This window comes from Perca flavescens, chromosome 12, assembly GCF_004354835.1.
Source record: "Perca flavescens isolate YP-PL-M2 chromosome 12, PFLA_1.0, whole genome shotgun sequence".
Taxonomy (NCBI): domain Eukaryota; kingdom Metazoa; phylum Chordata; class Actinopteri; order Perciformes; family Percidae; genus Perca; species Perca flavescens.
This window is the reverse complement of record NC_041342.1, coordinates 17,989,525-18,010,607: the sequence shown is the minus strand read 5'-3', so window position 1 is coordinate 18,010,607 and position 21,083 is coordinate 17,989,525. Positions and strand designations below refer to the sequence as shown.

General features: G+C 40.1%; 1 protein-coding gene across 2 annotated transcripts in view; it reads left to right on the top strand.

The window, feature by feature from the left end:
- LOC114565731 (calcium/calmodulin-dependent 3',5'-cyclic nucleotide phosphodiesterase 1C) overlaps window positions 1–20,844 on the top strand; it is a 41,942-nt gene extending 21,098 nt beyond the window's left edge. For both annotated transcript variants that reach the window (XM_028593943.1, XM_028593944.1), the window contains 2 exons: window positions 13,050–13,724; window positions 20,776–20,844. In XM_028593943.1, the coding sequence (XP_028449744.1) occupies window positions 13,050–13,257 (208 nt within the window). In that variant the 3' untranslated portion in view covers window positions 13,258–13,724; window positions 20,776–20,844. The remainder of the gene's footprint in view (window positions 1–13,049; window positions 13,725–20,775) is intronic.
- The last annotated feature ends 239 nt before the right edge of the window (window positions 20,845–21,083 follow it).

The following is a 21,083-nucleotide window of genomic DNA, read 5'->3' as shown; positions in this document are numbered from 1 at the left end:
GGGCAAGATTGATTCCACCTTGACAACAAGGACTTCAAACCACGATTAACATAATTTGTTGTCACTTTTAGAATATTGAACGTCTTTTAACGCCTGATTCCAATTAACCTTGATGGCTCTGGAGACCGTTAGAAATGCCGCAGGTGGCGAGAAGTGAGCATTTGTAAGAGGATCCTAAAAATACACCTAGTGCGTGATAACAAGCTTTTAATGTATACAAAATAGACAAAGAGTTATGGCAAGCTGATTTGAAGGGACAGCTTTTTCCCCCCCAATGTGCAAACATTCACAGATATTTATAATTGATGGGGTGTTTGGTATGATATTGTGGAAATTCCATTTGACTATTGTCTCATTTTTTACTCTACTTTTCTGCAAAGTCTCACTGCAGTAACACATGCTTATTCTCTGGTACTTCTCCATGCTATTTAAAATGAAAGCACTGTTGTTCTTTGCCATAGTCTTCCCCCAGAATGCAGGCCCTTTTCTCCAGAGTAGGGTGGTGACAAGGATAAAGTGATTTTCCACTTGACTGGCCTGTTCCTTCATTTAAAAGCTACAGCCTAGATTTTTTAAGAAAAACATAGTCAGCGCAGGGCAGCTAAAAGCACTCTCACTTTCCATAGAGGAAACAGTTAATTTGTCCATAGAGACAGTGACTTATTTCAGTGTCATACGCTATTAAAACATAGCTTTAGCTTTAATCGCTCTGGGAAACAAATGCAAAGCACAAGCCAAAGGCTGCTAAATCTTTGGCTGAGACCGAACAATTTGCGTTTGTCTTCTGGCCTGCAAGGGAATGATTAATTTAAGTAGCACTAACAATTTAGATAAAAGTACAACATGCCAAAAAATATCCTTGCTGCCAATTTCCGTCCGTGTCGCATAGGACACGAAACCACGAACATTAGATGTCTTGTTTAATATCTCCAGATCAATACAGTGTAGAGGGCACACCCACAGGGACTAGTGGGGATCTACACCTGAATGACAGACGGCAAGATTATGGCACACAATGAGTAAATGACCAAGGAACTAGCAGTAGGCCTAATCCATAAAATGATGCAGAAAGCATGTCACCTCTGAGGCCAGAGCTGACTGTTATCCTCCAGGCGATGATAATTAGATTTTATTGGAGAACTGAGAGGGACAATGTTAAGTGTAGAAGGATGAGAGTGAGTGATTTAAAGGAAATTAGTCATTAGCTGGACTTTTTTTTTCTTATATCCCTTGCAACATTTTAATTAAGCTCAACAGTCCATTTCCCTGCAAGTATCCTAATAGCTCATTTATGTGCTTTGTTGGCTGCAGTTTTCCACTTTACAAAGCTACCTTATTATCTTTTTACCTTTTTTTCCACCTATTTTCAGATCAGCTGAATGGCTGCCTAACACTCCAGCTACATAGCAGCTGCTGGAATTGTTCATGATTAGAGCTGCTGCTACAACACAATAGAGTGCATGCTTAGTCACACAGTGAGGGACAGAAAACAATATGGAGCCATTAGTGTATAAACACACGCTGACTCATCTGTGTGGCTGGTGCCATGCTGTTGTTTCTGCTCATTAGGAATTCCTTATGCATTTTAAAGCACTTGCTAGCTACTGAATGGGCTGTATAGGGTTTTCACGCAGAAGATGAAACCAGAGATATTTTTGAATGGCATTGTGTATGAATACTGTTGTGTCATCGTTTACTCCAAAGTCACTCACAATTTGCCACACACATGTTGTTTAAGTTGCTATTGTAAATGTACTAGTTACTTTGCTGTAGATACAAGTTATAACTCTAATGTTTTACTGCTTTCTCAATATAATGTGTGTACCCATCACCTCACTTCACCAATTACAATTTGTATGTGATATTAACAGTGGCTAACTTCTTCTTGACACGTTCCATTAGGTGCGATAGCATGTAGATGCTGTTTAAAATTGTCTCCATTCTGCTTGCTATTGAATCAGACAAACATCTTAATGGCTGTCATTTAGATATCACTGTGTGATTTGAATACAGTATCTTCACCATCATTTCCATCAGCAGTGTTTCTCATCCGGTTCGACTGGTTTGAGTGATTGATTTTTGTTTCCATTTAAAATTGCAGCTCTGCTGTTGCAGCCAAACCTTTAAAGGGGTAAAATGCAAAAAGTACAAAAAGCCATTAAGGTTAATTCCATTCTGGTCCCAGGAGAAGGGGAAGTGAAAGGTTTTTGTCAAAGGATAAGTTATTACTCATTAGTCAAAATTACTTTTTTATTAGAGACTAATTGCTCTGTTGTATTTCACACATAATGTATGTTATTAGGACTAGTGTAGTCTGGCTCAACAGATGTACATTGCTGGGATAAAGCCTGACAACATCCGGTGTTGTCCATCCGGAGACAGATAAAAAAGACATTATTATTAATGATATTATTATTATGTGACACCTGATAAAATTTGATTTAAAAATAGATATTTTGCCAGCAAGAATAATAGTTTTATGCACATTTTTAATTTGTGCATTAAAAGAACCTAACTGGAAACGTTAGCATTACGCAAGCATGCGACTATTTTCATTCATTCAGTGTTTAACTGGTGCTCTTTTAATGACATCTTCACATTGTGCCTTTTTCTGAAATTGTTAAATGGCTCTTGATATCCCCAACTCCTAAACAGTAGTGGATGGAAACATGCATTAATTAACATTTTCATTTGCAGACTTTCTGATAATTTGGTTAAAATTAGGATTTTGGGATGGAAACTTGGCTAGTTTCTTCTTGACTTGACTATCAAAAACAACAATCTTTTAAATCTCTTGTAAATAAAATTCATAACTAATAACTAAAGAGAGCTAAAGCCTAATAAACAATGTAAGAATACAAAGGTAACTACAGGTTATCAAATGGTGACTAGTGACAAAAAAATATTTGTTGCAAATTTCCAGTGCGTTTTGAGTACAAAACAGCCAGTACAGGTATCATTCATTAAGAGAAATTTACACATGCACACATGCAGCTGAAACTCAGACATTCTTCTGTGGTCATCTGTGTGATTTATTTACTGGTTAATTGGATGCTTTGTGCCGCTGTGAACTTTACAGTTGATTAAGGCTGCTATCTCCATCGCGGCAGCCCACAGTTTTGGAGGCTGACCCGCAGGTTCAGAGACCCCCACTGACATCCCCTGTGCAGCAACAAACTCCCTCTCACTAGCCTCAATAGCTAGCTAATGAGTCTCCGCTGGCCAGTGTGACTGGAAGCACATGGGCAAATGGCAGAGCTATTCATCAAAATGATTGAGGCATGACCTCACAGTTCTGATGTTAAAGAGCTAGATCACTGCTGTCTGCCAAATTACGCCACATATTTCTGGATCGGGCTTTTATACAGTTTTCTGTTTTATAATTGTTTTCAACAACAGGAAATAAAATAAAAATTGCAACTGTGCTAAACCTCTAATGACCAAATCCAGAGTTGCCCAGAGTATGAACTTATGTTAGCAATATATCCAGTATATTAATGATGTTTGGGGTCATATAAACCTTTGCTTTGGTCATTATGTTTATTCCCTTGTGTGCAGCATGTACACTGGTTATTGATTAAAGTATAGATCAATAGAGGCTCTTGAGGGTTGAGGGTCAGCTTGGTTTAATCATACATACGTTTGTAATTTATTATTATTTATATGTGTAAAGGTGAATGAAATTAAAACACATTTTATTTTAAAAATAAAATCTACTTATAAATATAGTTTTGGGGTTTTTCCAGAAGAAGGGTTAAAGCATTGCCATCTGCTGTGATAAGATCAGTGCATTTTCTTTAAATGCATTCACAAATAGGCTAAAAATACATTAAGGGAATTTCTTTGAATCTGACCTCACCCTTACCTCATACCTCCTGACCTCACTCTCTAACAGCCTATTCACTTTGCCCACATTACAGCTTTTAAATACACTATATGAATTGCAAATCGTTCACCCATGACGTGAATAGTTCCCTCTTTTTAGGCTTTGCACACATCTTGTTGTTGGGTTAATATAGTAATAGGATCAGAGCAGTTACAGGCTTTAGGCACTTAGGGGGGCAGGAGAGTATTTTCTCTGCATGGCATACATTTGCTGTAATGTTTTTTACTTTGAGCTGTGTAAGATACAGTGAGTGTGGCATTTCCTAAACCTTGATCCTGAAGTGAACTCTTGGACAGAAAATCACCATCTTAATTATTATTATTATTATTATTATCGCTGGTGACAGAGACACAAGGTCGAATGAGATTTCATGATATTGAAATGAACACTTGTGTCCACAAACACTGGTTTTTGAAAAGCTTTTGAAAACATTACATGCAAAGTGACAATCATTTTTCTTTTCTTAACAATGTAAACCTAGTTTAAGGATCACATTGTCCTCTATGGTTTTTTTTTAAATTTTTTAACTCAATAATATAAATAATTCTTGACAGTAGAGTTAAAGATAACACTAAATCAAGTGACATCTTTAATATTCAATTCAATTGAATGCAACATTATTTATCTCTGTAAGGGCAATTATATGCAGGAGCTAGTCACCCAGATAAACAAATACACACACAGTAGATAGGATGAAATAAAATAACTGTTAATGACAAACATAAAACATTCTAAGGCATAAACATATGTGGAATTAGTATTCAATACATTAATACTTCTATAAATATCTAAACAACAATCTAAAAAGATATTGACAATGACAAAAATAACTCCATCTTTTGCGAAAGGGACTCTTGTAGGCTACTGCCAATGTCAGTGAAATGCAACACCCAACACCGGAGCTATAAGCTGTAAGCTGCTTTTAGCACTTTGTTTGGGTGATTCAGTCTGTATTTAGACTATGCGGTTGCCTCCCAAAGCCTATCAATAACACCCACAGTTAACCCCACCTGGAAGTGTAGGTGGTATTTCCCACTAGCTCAGAAAGCCTACTGTACTACCTGTCCAGTGTGAATGATAGATAGTATTTGCAAATCAGCAACAGTTGAGTATAAAGTAAGCCAAAGTGACAGAATTTGTGGACCAAATCAAAGCTAAAATGCAAATGTGACATGTTATTTATGAGATGGCCAGAAAACATGGCTCCAATGGGATACTAATGTTGCTCTGTGCCTACTGAAGTAGTAGTTATGTAAGTAGGCAATTGTTTGCTAACATGTTGGCCATTAATACGCACTTAAGCCATTAGTATATCAGACTTCTGTTCCTGTGAGATTGCTGTCAGGTCAACAAGAGATTAGGCTGCTACAGCTGTGAGGCTGTACTCAAGCACAGCTAAATGCTAACATCAGAATGCTAACAACATATCATAGGTGTTGAGATATTTCACTGAATTAGTAAAAAAATGTTGACCTGCTGTTGGTGCTAGGATAAAAATCAAGGGATCATCAAAGTCATTATAATTTATCCTGCAGGGGCTTTAAATATATGTAGCAAATGTCACAATCATTGGATATATTGTGAAGTGCATGAAAATAATCATATTGGAGTTACAAAACAATTTGTGCTGTGGTAACTGTTTGTACCTTTGTAACTACAGGTGCAAACGAGAAGGCCTGTTTTCATTTTTCTGTTTACTGCCTCCGTGCTACTCAAATGCTTGAGTGTGATTGTTTCCCTCCTCACCTCAGCTGTTCTATGTATCACATTTGACTTAGAATCTCTCTTGGGGATGAAGTTATATGAAGTTTCTTCCCACCTTCATCCCTCTGCAGATAAATATAGCTTGATGGCCGGGTGCCCTCATTTTCTCCCACCAATCCTTCCATCTCCACTACTTCCAATACAGAAGGTGAAATTAAGTATAGATGGGAAAACACACTGTATTTTGTGATAGATTATCTTCACCAAAATGTGGTCATTACTGCAAAGGCGACTGCTATTTTGATGCATAGATCTCCTTATCGACTTGCCTGCGAAATTTAAATGAGATTTGAATTTTTCATGTACCTCCAAATGGCCTGGGCTGTTAATGTCTTGATTTCAATGTGTGAGCTTTGAGGGAGCCCGAGCACAGTGACAAGAATACCTTAGAGCGTAATTTCCAGCAAGTCCCTCTGTCGTAGTCAGACAAATAATTCATTCTCCCAAGATTTGATTAATTAAAGTGCTCATTATATGCAAATTTTCAGGTTCATAGTTGTATTTAGAGGTTATATCAGAATTGGGTTACATGGTTTAATTTTCAAAAAACACCATATTTTTGTTGTACTGCACATTGCTGCAGCTCCTCTTTTCACCCTGTGTGTTGCGCTCTCTGTTTTAGCTACAGAGTGAGGCATCACACTTCTGTTCCATCTTTGTTAGGAGTCACACATGCACAGTAGCTAGGTAAACTACTACCCAGTCAGAAGCAGAGTATGAGGGCGTGCCATGCTAGCAGCTAGGGGAGCATTATAACGTGTTACAAAGTGACGCATGTTCGTCACGGAAGTAAAGGCTGTACTAGAACAGAGCTGTTTGGAGCAGTATATGAACAGTGATTTCTGTTGGAGATGGTAAGTGCCTTTGGGGTGGACTTTGGGCTTTTTCACTTTGTAAACATATAACAAAAAAAATAAAGATAAACTTAGCACAAAAAGTAAGGAAATTTGTGTTTGGTAGATTATTTCTCTCTGGTAACAATGCTTTTTTGCAATAAATCTTATACCGTTGGAAAGCCTGTTTAGTTCCCTTTCAAATGGTGCCCCATTTGTAAGGAACATGCATTTGTGGGATGAGCAGCAGCGCTGAGTATGTGGGTTGCGCCCATGAAAAATTTGCCAAATCTTCTCTGCCAATGCCAAACAGCTTATTCTGGAATTGACTCGTTTGGTGTTTGGTGAATTGGATGATTGAAGTTTGAATAAACAAGACATATTGGCAATTGAACAATTTATTCATTTCACAAACAGGAGCCTCAGTAGTGTATGGAAGAACCATACACAGCCACAACATCCTGGCACCTCCTCCTCATGCTGGTCACCAGCCTGGTCACACACTACTGTGGGATGGCATTCCATTCTTCAACCAGCATTTGTCGCAAGTCAGCCATCGTGGTTGTGTTGGTCCCTCTGGTACAAACAGCATGCCCAAGCTGATCCCACAAGTGTTCAATGGGGTTGAGGTCAGGACTGCTGGTTGAAGAATGGGATTCCATCCCACAGCAGTGTGTGACCAGGCTGGTGACCAGCATGAGGAGGTACCAGGCTGTTGTGGCTGTGTATGGTTCTTCAACACGCTACTGAGGCTCCTGTTTGTGAAATGAACGAATGAATGTTTTGACTCTTGTGTTGGTTCATCAGTCTTGAAATTGAATGAAATGTTGGCTATATGTGTGAAACCCATTCAGACAGGCAAGCCTTTATTCACATTTTGCTATACTTGCTTCTCATCCTTTGAACTTGGTTTAAACATCTGACTATGTAATACATTTTGCGTGCTTTGTATGGGTGTGTATCTGTTAGAATATGTCCTTCAGACCGCTAATTACTCAGATTCCTCAGCAACAAAGACATACTGTTTCATTTAGAAATGAACATGCAAAAGACCTCCACATATTCGTAATATTTCATCGCATGCTCAACATTGTTGTATTGTCCCTCTCACCATCCAGTGGTCCAAACTAGCCACATTTTCACAGTCTGCAAGGTGTTTCAGTCATCAGTTGGCAAAGTATTCTCTGAGATTCTTTGTGTGCAAAGGCATTCTTGATCCTGCTATTTCATGCATCAAAGAGCTTTTTTCTAGTGAATGTGGGATGCTATAAATATTATCTTCTCTTTAACTCTTTAACAATATTAAAGCTTATTGTTCTGCAAAGAAAGTTGTTAAATGTGACTGAGAGATCCAAATCAGAAGCAATGAGTGATAAGTACCTATTGTTATTAAGTTCTCTAATTGTAAAGTAAAGATAGGAAAATGCACCTCACAATTTATGTCCAATGCCTATATTCAGTGCCAGTGCAGAGAGTTGTGTGCCCTGTATGTTGTGAGGCGGAAAAGTAAAGGTGAGGAGGTCGGCGTGTAGCATTTCTGACCTTTATGCAGGAGACCATAGTTAGTCTGAAGGGGATTTTAGCATATCAATGCACAGTAGGCGTAGCCTCGTGAGACCGTCCTGATCTCGCGAGCTCCAGTTTTCCACTCGCAGATCAGTCTGGGATCTTGAGGCAGAGAAAATTTGGAGCCGTTAGCCAAACGACCGGGCCAATCAGCGTTGGTTTTGAGGTGGGTTAGGTGGTGATAGACCGATGGTTTATCCAATCAGCTAACCAGTATTATCAGCCAGCGGTAGCCCTAATTCTGTTAGCCGCTCGCTAATGCTTTTTTTCTCTTGGATCCTTCTTTTGGAATATGGTCCGGGAACCTGAAATGGTGCCTTTTATTCCTAAATTCTCATTACACAAATGGCAAATATCCTTTACCGACATGTTGCTTGCATGCTGAGCTTACGAGCTATGCTTTGCCTGCAGCAGCAGGGGCGGGCTTGTGGTTGTATTTTCATACACTTCGTGGATCTGATTGGTTGATTTGGCCCGTCTATCACCAACATAGGTGATAGACAGATGGTTCATCCAATCAAATAACCAGTATTCCGCCCCTTCCCAAAAGTTCTCCAACGGAAAGTTCCCAGATGGATATGCCGAGCAAATGCGAAGCAATCCATCTGGCGGAGTCAGGTTACAGTAGGCGGGCAGGTAGATTGTTTTCTTGAAATATTATGACTTTATTCTCATAAAATTCCGACTTTATTCTCGAAATCTCAGAGAACCCAGATATGTGGGATATGTTTTAAAAATGAGCAGAAATCTTACTGAAACACGTATCACCTATTAATGTCCAGGGGTTATAAATAAACAAATTAATTTTATAGGGGAGGAGCCTAAGACCCCACTCAATACAGTATGTGTCCCCACCGCCAATGTTGAAACGAAACCTACGCCCTTCTCCAAAAGGCTTTGGGGTGGGGGTTACAGATGCTGGTCAACCATCCGACACACTTCATTTGAAGCATAATTACATCTTAACTATTCATTTCCCATAAGTTATTTGCCATAACAACAATCTTTTCCTAACCGTAACCATATTGTAGTTGCCATTTGCATATGAGAAGATGAGGTACAATGTGAATTTTTAAGGTTTTGGCATTAGAAGTAAAAAAACAAACAAAACAAAACAAAACAAAACAAAACAAAAAAAAAACTTGTAATGCTGAATCATTCAATACTGACGTTCTTGTGTGGAGGTGTTGGAGTTTGGAGGTAATTGGAAAATCTGCCTTTAGTGAGGAGACCACATTTCTTCTTCTCTTCCCACACACAGATTGTACCATCTGATTCTTGCAGCCTTCCAATCAAGAGTCATCTCCTGTAAACTTCTAACTACTTCTTCAGTCAGCACTTACTGTTTATTTTTTGTTTTCCATGTAAACTTTCGATTCTGAGTGCTATGCAGCTTAAATTGACCTTCCTAGTCCTTGCAGTGCTTTTGACAGCACCAATCTCACCAGGCTCAACCTTGTTCTGTGTCACATTTACACATACAGATTACACGGGACATCAGTTCCCTGGGGTGTATACATGTGAACCGCAAGCTGTGAAATATGAAGCTACTGTCGCAGGCTGTTCTCATAAAACCATTCGTACATATAGCTAGGAAAAGTATCAACTGTTATGGCCGCTGTCACGACCGTCACTTCACGGTGACCATTACCTGGCTCATAGTCACTTTTTCTTGGCTAAACTTAATTGTGACGTGACCGGTCGCTGTAATTTCATAAGATGTTATACGAATTGTTGTGCATACATTTTCGTCTATCTTATCACACAAACCAGTTCAATAGAACGGGCCGCAGTTGACCTGTCAACTCTGTCTGTGGCTTGAGATCTCCTAGGGGCCGGCATACCTCCAAAAAAGGGAGAAAAACACACCGATGAAAAGGACTTAAGACAGACAGATAGAAAGAGAAATAAACTAAAAGCCGAAGATAAAGGGAGAATGCGACATAGATAAGTGCGCCTTTGAAGAGAACATCAGCAGGCTTCATGGCACTCAGGCAGACCTCTCTCCTCCATACTCACAGAGGACCCATCTCAGCAGATGAAAGCAAGAGCCTTTTTGAGGTGGCGCCCTGCATCCTGCATCAAGTAATTGAAAGACCTAAGAGTATGGTACGGGGCTCGAAGGAAGGGGCGTCTGGGCTGAGTCATCCTTGCAAGTTTTGGACTTGCAGAAAGTGAGAAGACTTGGTTTAGAATTGTTTTTTACTAAATGTTCAGTGAGCAAGAAGGTAGCTAAAGAGGAGAAGAACAACAGAAAACGGCAGAAATGGCTCAAAAAGATATAGATGTTTGCACGCAATATATTTCTAACATACACTCTATGTCAACCCTTGTATTATGTTAAGGGTCAATTTGTCTGTTCAGAGTTTGTATACAAAGATGATGTTGCTGGTCATTTTGACCCGGAGACTTTCAACACCCATTTAGAACCAGGTGTGTGTGTGTGTGTGTGTGTGTGTGTGTGTGTGTGTGTGTGTGTGTGTAAAGGAGGAGGAGCTTTCTCGCGCTTGTCCTCTTCTCTGTTGTAATGTCATCTCTTTGACACGCACACTACAAAATGAGCTCCAAAAGGTTTGCAACTGAAGAAGTTTTAGCACAGATTTGTGATGGTAATAGTGATGTAGAGGAAGAGATTTCAGAGTCAGAGGATCTTTCAGAGACCGAGAACAATGCTATTGACAATTAGGGGATTCAGGGGACTAGTCTGGTGTAGTCTCTACATTAGCTGAAAACAATGGGCAGCAATCATCCTCAACATGGACAGCTAAAGATGGTAACATAAAATGATCAACATCACCACACAGACTGACTGACTGACTGTCATCAAAATGACTCCAAGCCCCACAAGATTTTCTGCCACACTAGTTGATGATATTCAATCACCATTTCATCTCTTCATATCCCAACCAACAGATAGGATCATAGTGGACATGACCAACTTGTAGGAGAGGTGTGTATTTCAAGAGAAATGGAAGCCACTGGATCAGATTGACTTGCATGCATACATTGAAATCCTAGTCCTGCTGCGTCCGCAGCATCCACCCATGCTCTGCAGCGCCACATTACATCCTGCAACACCCTGCTGTGATGTTCATATGCACAGAGTAGTCAGGATCCGGTATTGGAGACTGCACTACTCAGTATGACACAATGTGCCCTGCTATGACATGAACTTCCATGACTACCTCAAAGTCACTGTTCCATTATCTCTAATGTGACTATTGTCTGCTACTGTTCATCACATCAGCAACCGGCCCCGTCAGACACCGCCTACCAAGAGTCTGGGTCTGCCGAGGTTTCTTCCTAAAAGGGAGTTTTTCCTTGCCACTGTCGCAACAGCCACTGATACTGCTTGCTCTTGGGGGAATTACTGTAATTGTTAGGGTTTTGGAATTTATAGAGTGTGGTCTAGACCTACTCTATCTGTAAAGTGTCTCGAGATAACTCTTGTTATGATTTGATACTATAAATCAAATTGAATTGAATTAAATTGAATAGTATTAGCTGGAGTGTACAAGTCAAAGGGAGAAGCAACTGCCAGTCTGTGGAATGACGAGAGTGGAATGCCAATATTTCTAACAACAATGTCTTTGGAGTCAATTCATACGAAAGCTTGGGTGTTCCACAACACTAGAGCTGGTCGACATGAAAGAGACAAACTAGCTGAGATCAGAGATGTATGGGATAAATGGGTCAACATTTTACCTGTCTTGTACAATCCTGGTCCCCATGTCACTGTAGATGAACACCTTGTTCCATTCAGGGGGCCTTGTCCCTTCTGACAGTACATGCCCAACAAGCCTGCCAAGTATGGCATCAAAATATGGGCATCCTAGGATGCCAAATCTAGCTATGCATGGAATATGCAAGTGTATACCGGAAATATTTTATAAAACAGTTTTGGGGGAAAAAATGTTTGTGATGATGAAAAAAAGTTAGTTTTGAATGTATTTACACTGTACAGGTCATTTTGACCCGTAACATCTTCAATGTAATTTTTTTTCAACATAATACAAGGGTTAAAAATGTGTAACGTGTAATGGTTTATTATAGCAATCAGATCAATCAAACTTTTGACTTATTTGCATAGCACCTTTCATAGTGGTTCTTTTCAATTTAAAGTGCTTTACAGGCTGAGTTAATAAGAAAGTAGAAATAATAAAAGAGAACATTATAGAAGAAATTGTCCAGACTAGAAAAATGCAGAAACTAGAGTACACAGCACCTTATGTATTCAGAATGCAATCACTGATGCAGCTTTCATAGTGGATGCAATATAACACATAATATATGCAGGACCCGTTGCCTTGTGATGGTTTATATGGCTGCGGGTATCATAAAACAGTCTTACATTTGAAACTGGCCTGGTAAGTCTAACCAAATGAAGTAGAAAGAAAATTTTCTATGAAAATGAGGCCATGCTGTAGTGGGTTGTGTGTAAGAGAGATCAAGAAAACGAGACGGAAAGAATATTATATCTGGGGGGATTGAAATGTTCCTGAATGCGCTCAATGGATCAGAGTAATCTCAGTCAAATCAGAGTCAATGTGTCTGCACGCTATTTAATCCTCTCTGGCATGACATTTAACATGTTGTACAGCAAATGTATTATCTACATTTTAAGATTAATACATTATAGATCTAAAGCTGTCACATTTGCAGTGAATGTTTTCATAATTTTGAAAGTTGATCTACGCTGCTGATGAAGTCTGTATTTGCTTCATGACATTTACCTTCATATTCCTGATGAAATAAGCATGTGCGTAAAAGTCTCTATGAATCATATGGTAAAAAAGATAAGAAAATGATATGTTGTCGTTGCACTGTCCGAATGGAAAAAGTCCCATTAACAGTAAAATCTTTCTTTAACCAGATATTTGCTTAAAGTAATCCAAGGCACTCACACCTTCATCATCTCTTCTCCTAAAGGTCTCTCCCTCCTGATCCTCTCCATCCCCACTCATTTTCCTCCCTCTCTACCTCTGTGTTTTTTCCTCCAGTGGATGTGAAACAGAACATGGTTTCTCATTATCAGCCAGACTCCTCCCTCTCTTTGACTGGTGGTGTTACTCCTCCCTCCCTCTTGTGTGGAGAGCTCGGCAGTGTGCGTTAATCCCGGATTGCGCTGCCCTGCCGTCTACATCCCGTTGTTGTGGGGGGGCCATGGCACGACTCCAGGACCCCTGTGCTCACACAGGAGAGAAGTGAACGAATGAGAGAGAGAGAGAGAGAGAGAGAGAGAGAGAGAGAGAGAGAGAGAGAGAGGCAAGAGAGGGAGAAAGGAAAGAGGTACAGTTGGGCTGTCACAGCTGCTTGAGCACTGCACTGCACACTCTCTCACATTAACAAGGGAGAAACGAGAGAAAAAGGAAGGATGACGGCCGATTTGTCACAGCTGTTGGTGCAAATGTGAATGAAGAAAGAGGAAACCTCGGTCACTGGGTTCCACCACATCACAACCTCTCTCTGCTCGCTGCTGCGTCTTCCTCACTACTCACACTTAAGAGGGATTAAACTTTTTAGTTAGTTTTTTTTACCTCTTGTTGCACATCCAGAACTCTTTGAGTCTCTGACATGGAGTCTCCCACCAAAGAGATCGAGGAGTTTGAAAGCACGGCCCTGAAGTACCTGCAGCCGGAACAGATTGAAAAGATTTGGCTCAGGCTCCGGGGACTGTGAGTATTTCCACTTTTATTGTTTTCAACAAGGGTGTGTGTGTGTTTGTGTTTGTGCTTAAGCTAGGCTTTTAATATTTACAAGTGTATTTATCTGTCATAGCTTTATCACAGATACATTCTAATATAAACATACTAACAGGACTCAGGAAAAAGCTTGGGGGTCATAACAAATGCTACATCTCTTTTGTTTACAGCATGTATAAGTTGCATCATCTGTGTGTGTGTGTGTGTGTGTGTGTGTGTGTGTGTGTGTGTGTGTGTGTGTGTGTGTGTGCATGTGTGTGTGTGCATGTGTGTGTATGTGTGTTTCTATCAATGAGAAAGAACCAAGGATGGACTGAGGTGTGGCCCAAAGGCTGGTGGGAGGGTCTGAAACGGAACGGGTGCTAAGACACCTTAGGGACAGCAGGGGGAGCAGGGAGGTCTGCAACCTGAAAACGGCGACAACGGAGCAAGTTGAGGGAGGGTTGTAGGCAGGATTGTTATTTATAAAACAATGGCTTCAACTTGATGGTGAACATTTTCTTACATGCCTGCTCATGTGGCCTCACACACAAATTCACCAGGACTAAAAAGGAGTGTAGGATTCTCGTAGGGTACAGATTTGATCATTGGCAAATTATCAAAGATGTTTTATCAATATTAATAAAGTTATGAATATGGTTATTAATAACTGTATCAAATCGACAAACAATCAAAACGGGGCACCACCCTGCAAGTCAGGGACCAATAATCAAACTGTGGAACAGTCTCATTTCTGTGGTAATCCTTTAAAAAGAAAATAAAGGAAGGGGTGAATCCAAGCACGGACCTGATCGACCAGCAATTATTACAACAAGTACACAAATAATCACAAGCAACTGCTAATTAAGTATAATAAGATTTATTAACGTCACAATTATCAGTAGCTAATCAATAATCCTTCAATAATAAACTTATATACCTTTTACAATATCACAACCAAAAACAAAGCAAAAACAAAACAACGCAGCATGGACACGTCTGTGTGAGTGGAAAAGGAGGGGGGCGGTGTCGAAGTGTAGTTCTAACCCCAAAAACAACTCCAAAAATGGCTACTCCTGTGAGCTGCACAAACTATTTAGCCTCATGAGGGCGGTAGCGGTGCTGCGTGCACGGGCAGGGCTGAAAAAGCCGGGGGGTTGCTAGGCAACGCGCACGCTTAGCCGGTATGGTAGCTAGTTCCTGTGTTAGCTCTATACGAACGTAAGCCAATTCCACGTGTGAAGCCGTTAGCTCGGGAGCTACGTGGCTAGCCTGTGTCGTGTGTGTGTGTGTGTGTATGTTAGTAAAAGAAGAAAGAGTAAAGGAGTAAAGAAAAGAGGCACTCTGATCCCAGTTATCAATAATGACCCAGTTCCCCTCAGCCACTCAAGTCTGGGCTAACGTGTAGTTAGAACAGACTGAGACTTTTGGTTTTGCTGAGGGAAACGTCACTATAACCACTCCAGTAGCCAACAGCTGATTTTCGCGATTCTATCGCAGACAGTAACTAAACTCCTGAAAGGAGTGATTTAAGCAGGTAGCGATTACAGTTATACCAAGCTACTTAACACCACATAAATCAACGGTATAATTGATCTATTATACATTCACAGAACAGATTAATAATCACATATGGACCAGTACATGATTAAATCAGATCACATTAATGGCAACAATGGTAGCGAACCCTTTGCTCATTAACAACAAAACAAAACGCACTAGTTCTAATATCTGCCCAGAACTGTGTAAAAGCCTCCTTACGGTGCGTTGTTTGTCAGTTAAAACTTCTTGCCAGAGCTTAATGATCCGTTTTGTCCCGAAGCAGAGGGGACGAGACGTAATCCAGGTCGACCAAACAAGAAACAGAACGCCGTCCTTTTCTTGAATCCAGGCTGATTAAACCCGCTGCAGATCACATTGTCTTGGATGAAAGTTAAACTTGACTTATGAAATAAAAGTTCACAGTTCAGGACTCGTTGTGAGGTGACATCAATAAAGATCTGTGTGTTATAATGGAGCTGAGTCATGTTTGGTCGAGTAGTTAGCAAAGATGACCGTTGTCTGGGAGACCAGATTTCAAGACGGAACTTTTCATTGTAGCAATAGTTTATTAAAGAACACTTATTTTAACATTTTGTTACAATTTGAAGCATAATGAACAAAACATAACAGAATTGTTACGCCTATTTTCACTTTTATTGAAATACAAATACACATAATTTTTGCTGTCTCAACAAATTCCGATTCTTCCACAGAGCAAATGTTTAACTACATAATCATAACTGAATTGTAATAGTTACAGTTGGCGGCCTAATAAGATTTGACTTTATTGCTCCCCTATAGGATAAATTCAGGTGTCACAGCAGCAATTACAGATATGTACAGTAGTAGGAAATAGAAATATATAACAAGCAAAATAAAAAAGGTACGGAAATTATATTATGTAAACATGAAACATTTACAAGCTAAAATAAAATCAAAGACTTCAATAAAATGGCTATGTGTTAGAGAAAGTAAAAGTCCTGAGTCTAGTGGTGTCCATTGATTCAGTTACAGAATCAGCTGTTTATCCAGCTTGTGATGTGACTCAGTGAGCACATGTGGAAACACTGCAGCAGACCGCTGGTCCAAAGCTGTGACACCAAGAGCTCCTTCACTGTGATGTTCAGGTGAAACATCTTTCTGCAGAGAGGAGGACAAGTCAGTTGAGCTTGTCTTAACCTCATCCACTGCACTGCTTCATCAGTCTCAGCCTGCATTATATCAGGCCTATTCAATTCTTTGACTAAAGTGTTTTGGGTAATGTCTGTGTCTTAAACAGATACACTGTTCAATCAGAGCAACTATAATGCTTGCATCAAACAAACATTAATGATGGAAGCCAAACAGGTAATCTTAAAGGTCCCATGGCATGAAAATTTTACTTTATGAGGTTTTTTAACATTAATATGCGTTCTCCCAGCCTGCCTATGGTCCCCCAGTGGCTAGAAATGGCGATAGGTGTAAACCGAGACCTGGGTATCCTGCTCTGCCTTTGAGAAAATGAAAGCTCAGATGGGCCGATCTGGAATCTTGCTCCTTATGAGGTCACTTTGCTTTCAAACGAGCAAAGTGGCAGTTTGTCAAGGCCACACCCCCACCTTTCACCTTGAACCCCCCCTCTCTCTTCCTCAATAGCTACAGACACAGAAATGGCACATACTAAGGAAAGCTCATTGTGGGACTAGCTCTAGTGGCTGTAATTCTGCACCAAGGCTGAATTTCGGGAAAGAGAATTCAGATCCAGTATTAGGGGACCACCAAGGTCTATATAAAAGCATCCAAAGAGCACCATGTCATGGGACCTTTAACACACTGCCATGAGTCATGACACAGAACTGAATCAGATGCAGGTTAAGTTACATTAGCCCAATCAGATGGTCCTAACTAGCATTTCCTGACAGGCCCCAGACAATTGCAGGACGCTGATTTTTTTTTATTTGTCAGAGCATATTGCGCCCTAAATGACTTGACACTGCCTGTGTTCTGGTCTGCAAGTTGCCATGGTATCAATTTAACTACTCATGCATGCCAGCACATAACAGCTAATGTAATATTAGCTAGTCACAAAAGGCAGCCTTTTACCTGCTGTACTGTAACACCTCTATGACCTTTCGCCCTGTGAAGAGAGCCCCACGCATCGTATCTGCAAGTTGAAGTTGAGGTTTTCTCTTTTCCAATTTCAGTTCTTTCTTACTCAGCAGTGGGGAGGGGATGGTAGTATTGCTAGGACGGTTGTGTTTAGAAAATAGTCTTTAATGTTACTGCTGGAACTCTGAATGAAATGCAGTTTCCCCCTTTATCACAGACGAGGACTAAATGAACCGTTTCATGGGGCTGCAGTCAATCTGTCAGCCTTACTCCCCTCTCCTCGCACATCACTCTATTTTATTTGCTTTTTTTAAAGTTATTTTCATGTCATGATATTTCTATTGTTCCATGATTATTCATTGTTTCTCTTTCTCCCGTGTCAGAAGCTCGATGTGTGGGTCCCTCCACCATCATCCTCTGCCACATTTAGTTTCCTCGGCTGACTTCATTGTCTCTTCCATTTGGTCACCGTCGTAAATCCCCTATCACAACCATCTGTCTTTTTAGATATTTGATGGGTAGTGAGTCAGATGAATGTAACGGTGGCCTGGGCCTTTTTTCTTTTTTTCTCATCACGACTATGCTACAGTCTACTGGGTGCTTTGAGGGCTCCTTTTGCGTGTCAGAGATCACATTAGCCTTTAATCTCACAAAGAGCCTCCATCAAAAGAGAGGGAGCTCCAACTGACAGGCATCCACCACAGATGTTAAAGCGTCAGAGTGTATGTTGTGTGTTTTATAGGGAGGGATTGACAATATGCAGCATATGACTGTGTTTGTGTAATTGGGAAAGGTTGACTCTGCATGTGCTCGTGTGGATGGTATAGATTGGAAGTGTATTTGGCGGCTTGGTGACATTTACTGTATGTGCTGCCAGCTTATCCTAGGCGATTTATTTAGCAGCTGTATGATTTGTGTCTGTGCAGGCAGTGTGTGTAAGTGTGGATGGCCATCACAGCACTCTCTCTGGCACCGTGTACTCCACAGAGTACACCAATCATCATGCATAGAAAGAGAGAACATTTGCTTTGGACTGTTTTCCAGCAGCTCAACCTTGAATAAAGCCTGGTGGCATCCACTGATCAAGGCATGAACAGCGTGTTGTGTATAATTACTTCCCTCTGACAAATGGCCCCATTTATGTTTTTCCATCAGTGAATGAATTCCATTGGATTTCCATTGATAAATTAGAGCTCTGCGACGCACCCGACCTCTCTGTCACCTACTGATCAATGAATTATTAATCACTTGAACAACAGTTCATCACTGAGAGCTCCCTTAAGGGATGGGCAACTGAGATTTGGTCCAAGGTGGATCAAGGTGGCCAGATGACCGCTTTATGACACTCTCTGATTTGTGGTGCACTGACTAAAATAAAATAAAATAATCCAAAACAAACAAGCTGCTGTTTGCCACTCAGCCAGCTACTTGAAAACACTCTAAACATTTACTTTAACAGGGTAAAATTTTGTTTCTCTGTGACCTTTATAATTACAATAAATCCTGGAATTTCCATGACCCCTTTCAACCCACATCATCATTATGCCGAGGACATTGCATTAAAGCCTTCTAATTAGGAGAAGCTCTATGTTGTTGACACACACACACACTGACCTTTTTCTTATCCTTATTTATCTGCCTCTTGTGTGCTTTTGTTATCTTTGTCCTTCTCTTATTGTAAAACTCCTCTTTTTTGTGTAATTAACTCTGTTTGAAACTCCCGACATGCTCTAAGACACCCATCTGACTGTGTCTCTTTAATTTTGATTGCTTGATGGACCCCAAGTGATTGATTTAATCTTTTTTTCCCACTAGTCTTGAGGGAGCTCTTATAACATATATTTACAGGGAAAAACTTTCTTAGCTTGCAGTTTTACACTGAGCTTCAGGAAAGATTGATACAGAAAATGATTGTGAAACAAATCAAGCTAAGTGTTCGGCCTGACTGGAATTTAAATCCATTTCTGTTGTCGACCGACCGTGACACCCTTCCCTCCACTTCGCTATTATGAGTGCCTTCAGTGTGCGTGTGTGTTTGTATGTATTCAGCTTTTAGAGCCACGCTTTTATCTCTTCATAGAGGTGTGGGTGTGTTTTAGGCCAAATGTTGGGGTAAGTGAAAGTAGGTGTGTTTTAATGTTTAATGTGTGTGTAGGTTCCCTCTGTGTGTACGTGAGTGTGTGTAAGTGAGTGTTTGTGTGTGTGTGTGTGTGTGTGTGTGTGTAGTCAAGTAGTAGGTAGGATGTCAGGGGTGGTGTGTGGCTGCATGTGTTTTGCATATCATTATGCTTCTCTTAAATGCCTCATCTGCATAAGTGATTGTAAGCATGAGGAAAGGAAACAACCAGTGCAATTAAGACAACTTTACTTATTTACATATAAGTGCCATAAATCTACAAATTTGGTCCAGTATAATTCTCCTGGTTGCTTATTTTAATTTTTTGGGACATGATCTGGTGTTGAAGGCACATTGGCTCTCATGCAAGAACATTTTTGTATTCTTACCTCAAACATCTCTTACTTTTTTTTGTGAGGTTTGCTCATACGAGTGTTCCAAATCAGACAAACGTATTGCTCGTTTCAATGTGCATGAGTAGGATATTTGATCATTTACATAATCATTTACATAATCATTGCCTAAAAAAGGCCACCTGTTCCAATCCGTTTCTGGAGAAATTGAATACAGAAAAGTGTTAAACAAAAAGTAAAATGACAGAAATAAAGAGTGAATAGTTTGACCTGGAGTTAGATTGTTAGGAAACATCTTTAAAAAGCAAATTGGTCCATGACCTAGATGTGAGGCGGTCACAGCGATGTGACGGAACAAGATACAGCAGCTAATGTTACACTGTCAGGTGCACCAGAGCATTATACTGTACAGCAACCTGCATAACGTCCCTGAGGCAGCTGTTGGACGTAGAGATTCTTTTTTCCGAACTACTGAACTGTAAAAATTGCTCTGCAAAAAATATGCCAATAATATTGTAATAAACTTCTCAAACCTCTCACTAAACTGGCAAGCTATGATGATGATGATGATGATGATGATGATATGGTGAGCGTATGAATTTCACAATGTTGCAAATTTTCATATTCCATCACATTTATTTATATTTCAGTATCATAGGTGAACTCCAAATTCATTCTAATTAAGGCACTGTGATTCTTCATGATTCAAACCAGGGTTTGTTTTTTTCCTGTGAAGAAAGGCAGACAATCTGCACGACTTATTCATACGTAAGAACATTTTAGTAAACAAATTCTTTGAAATCACTTCCATGTGCCTTGAGTGAATCTGTTCGTACGGATGCTTCTTGCATATGGCTCAGTGTCTGTTATTTCTGTCTAAGAATGAATCCAAGAGTAACATTTCAATCAATGCCTCACTATCCTCATGTTTGTTTTTTTCTCCAAGGCGCAAGTACAAGAAGACGTCCCAGAGGTAAGACTTGCTGCAGGGACACTGGACCACCTCCCCCACTCCTCCTCCTCCTCAATCTTACCATCTGCTCCTCCTCCATCTCCTCCTCTATCTCCTCCTTCTCCTACTCTCCTCTGATTTCTGGATTTCCTCCCACTTTCCTACATCCCTGGACTTTTGCTGGGCCTATTTCTACCAGATTTTTTCTTTCCATATTATTCAATGTTGCTTGTCTTGCAAAGCACTTTACAGCTCTGTTATGACAATGTAATTTGAATAAAAGTTGTTATTAATATTATTGC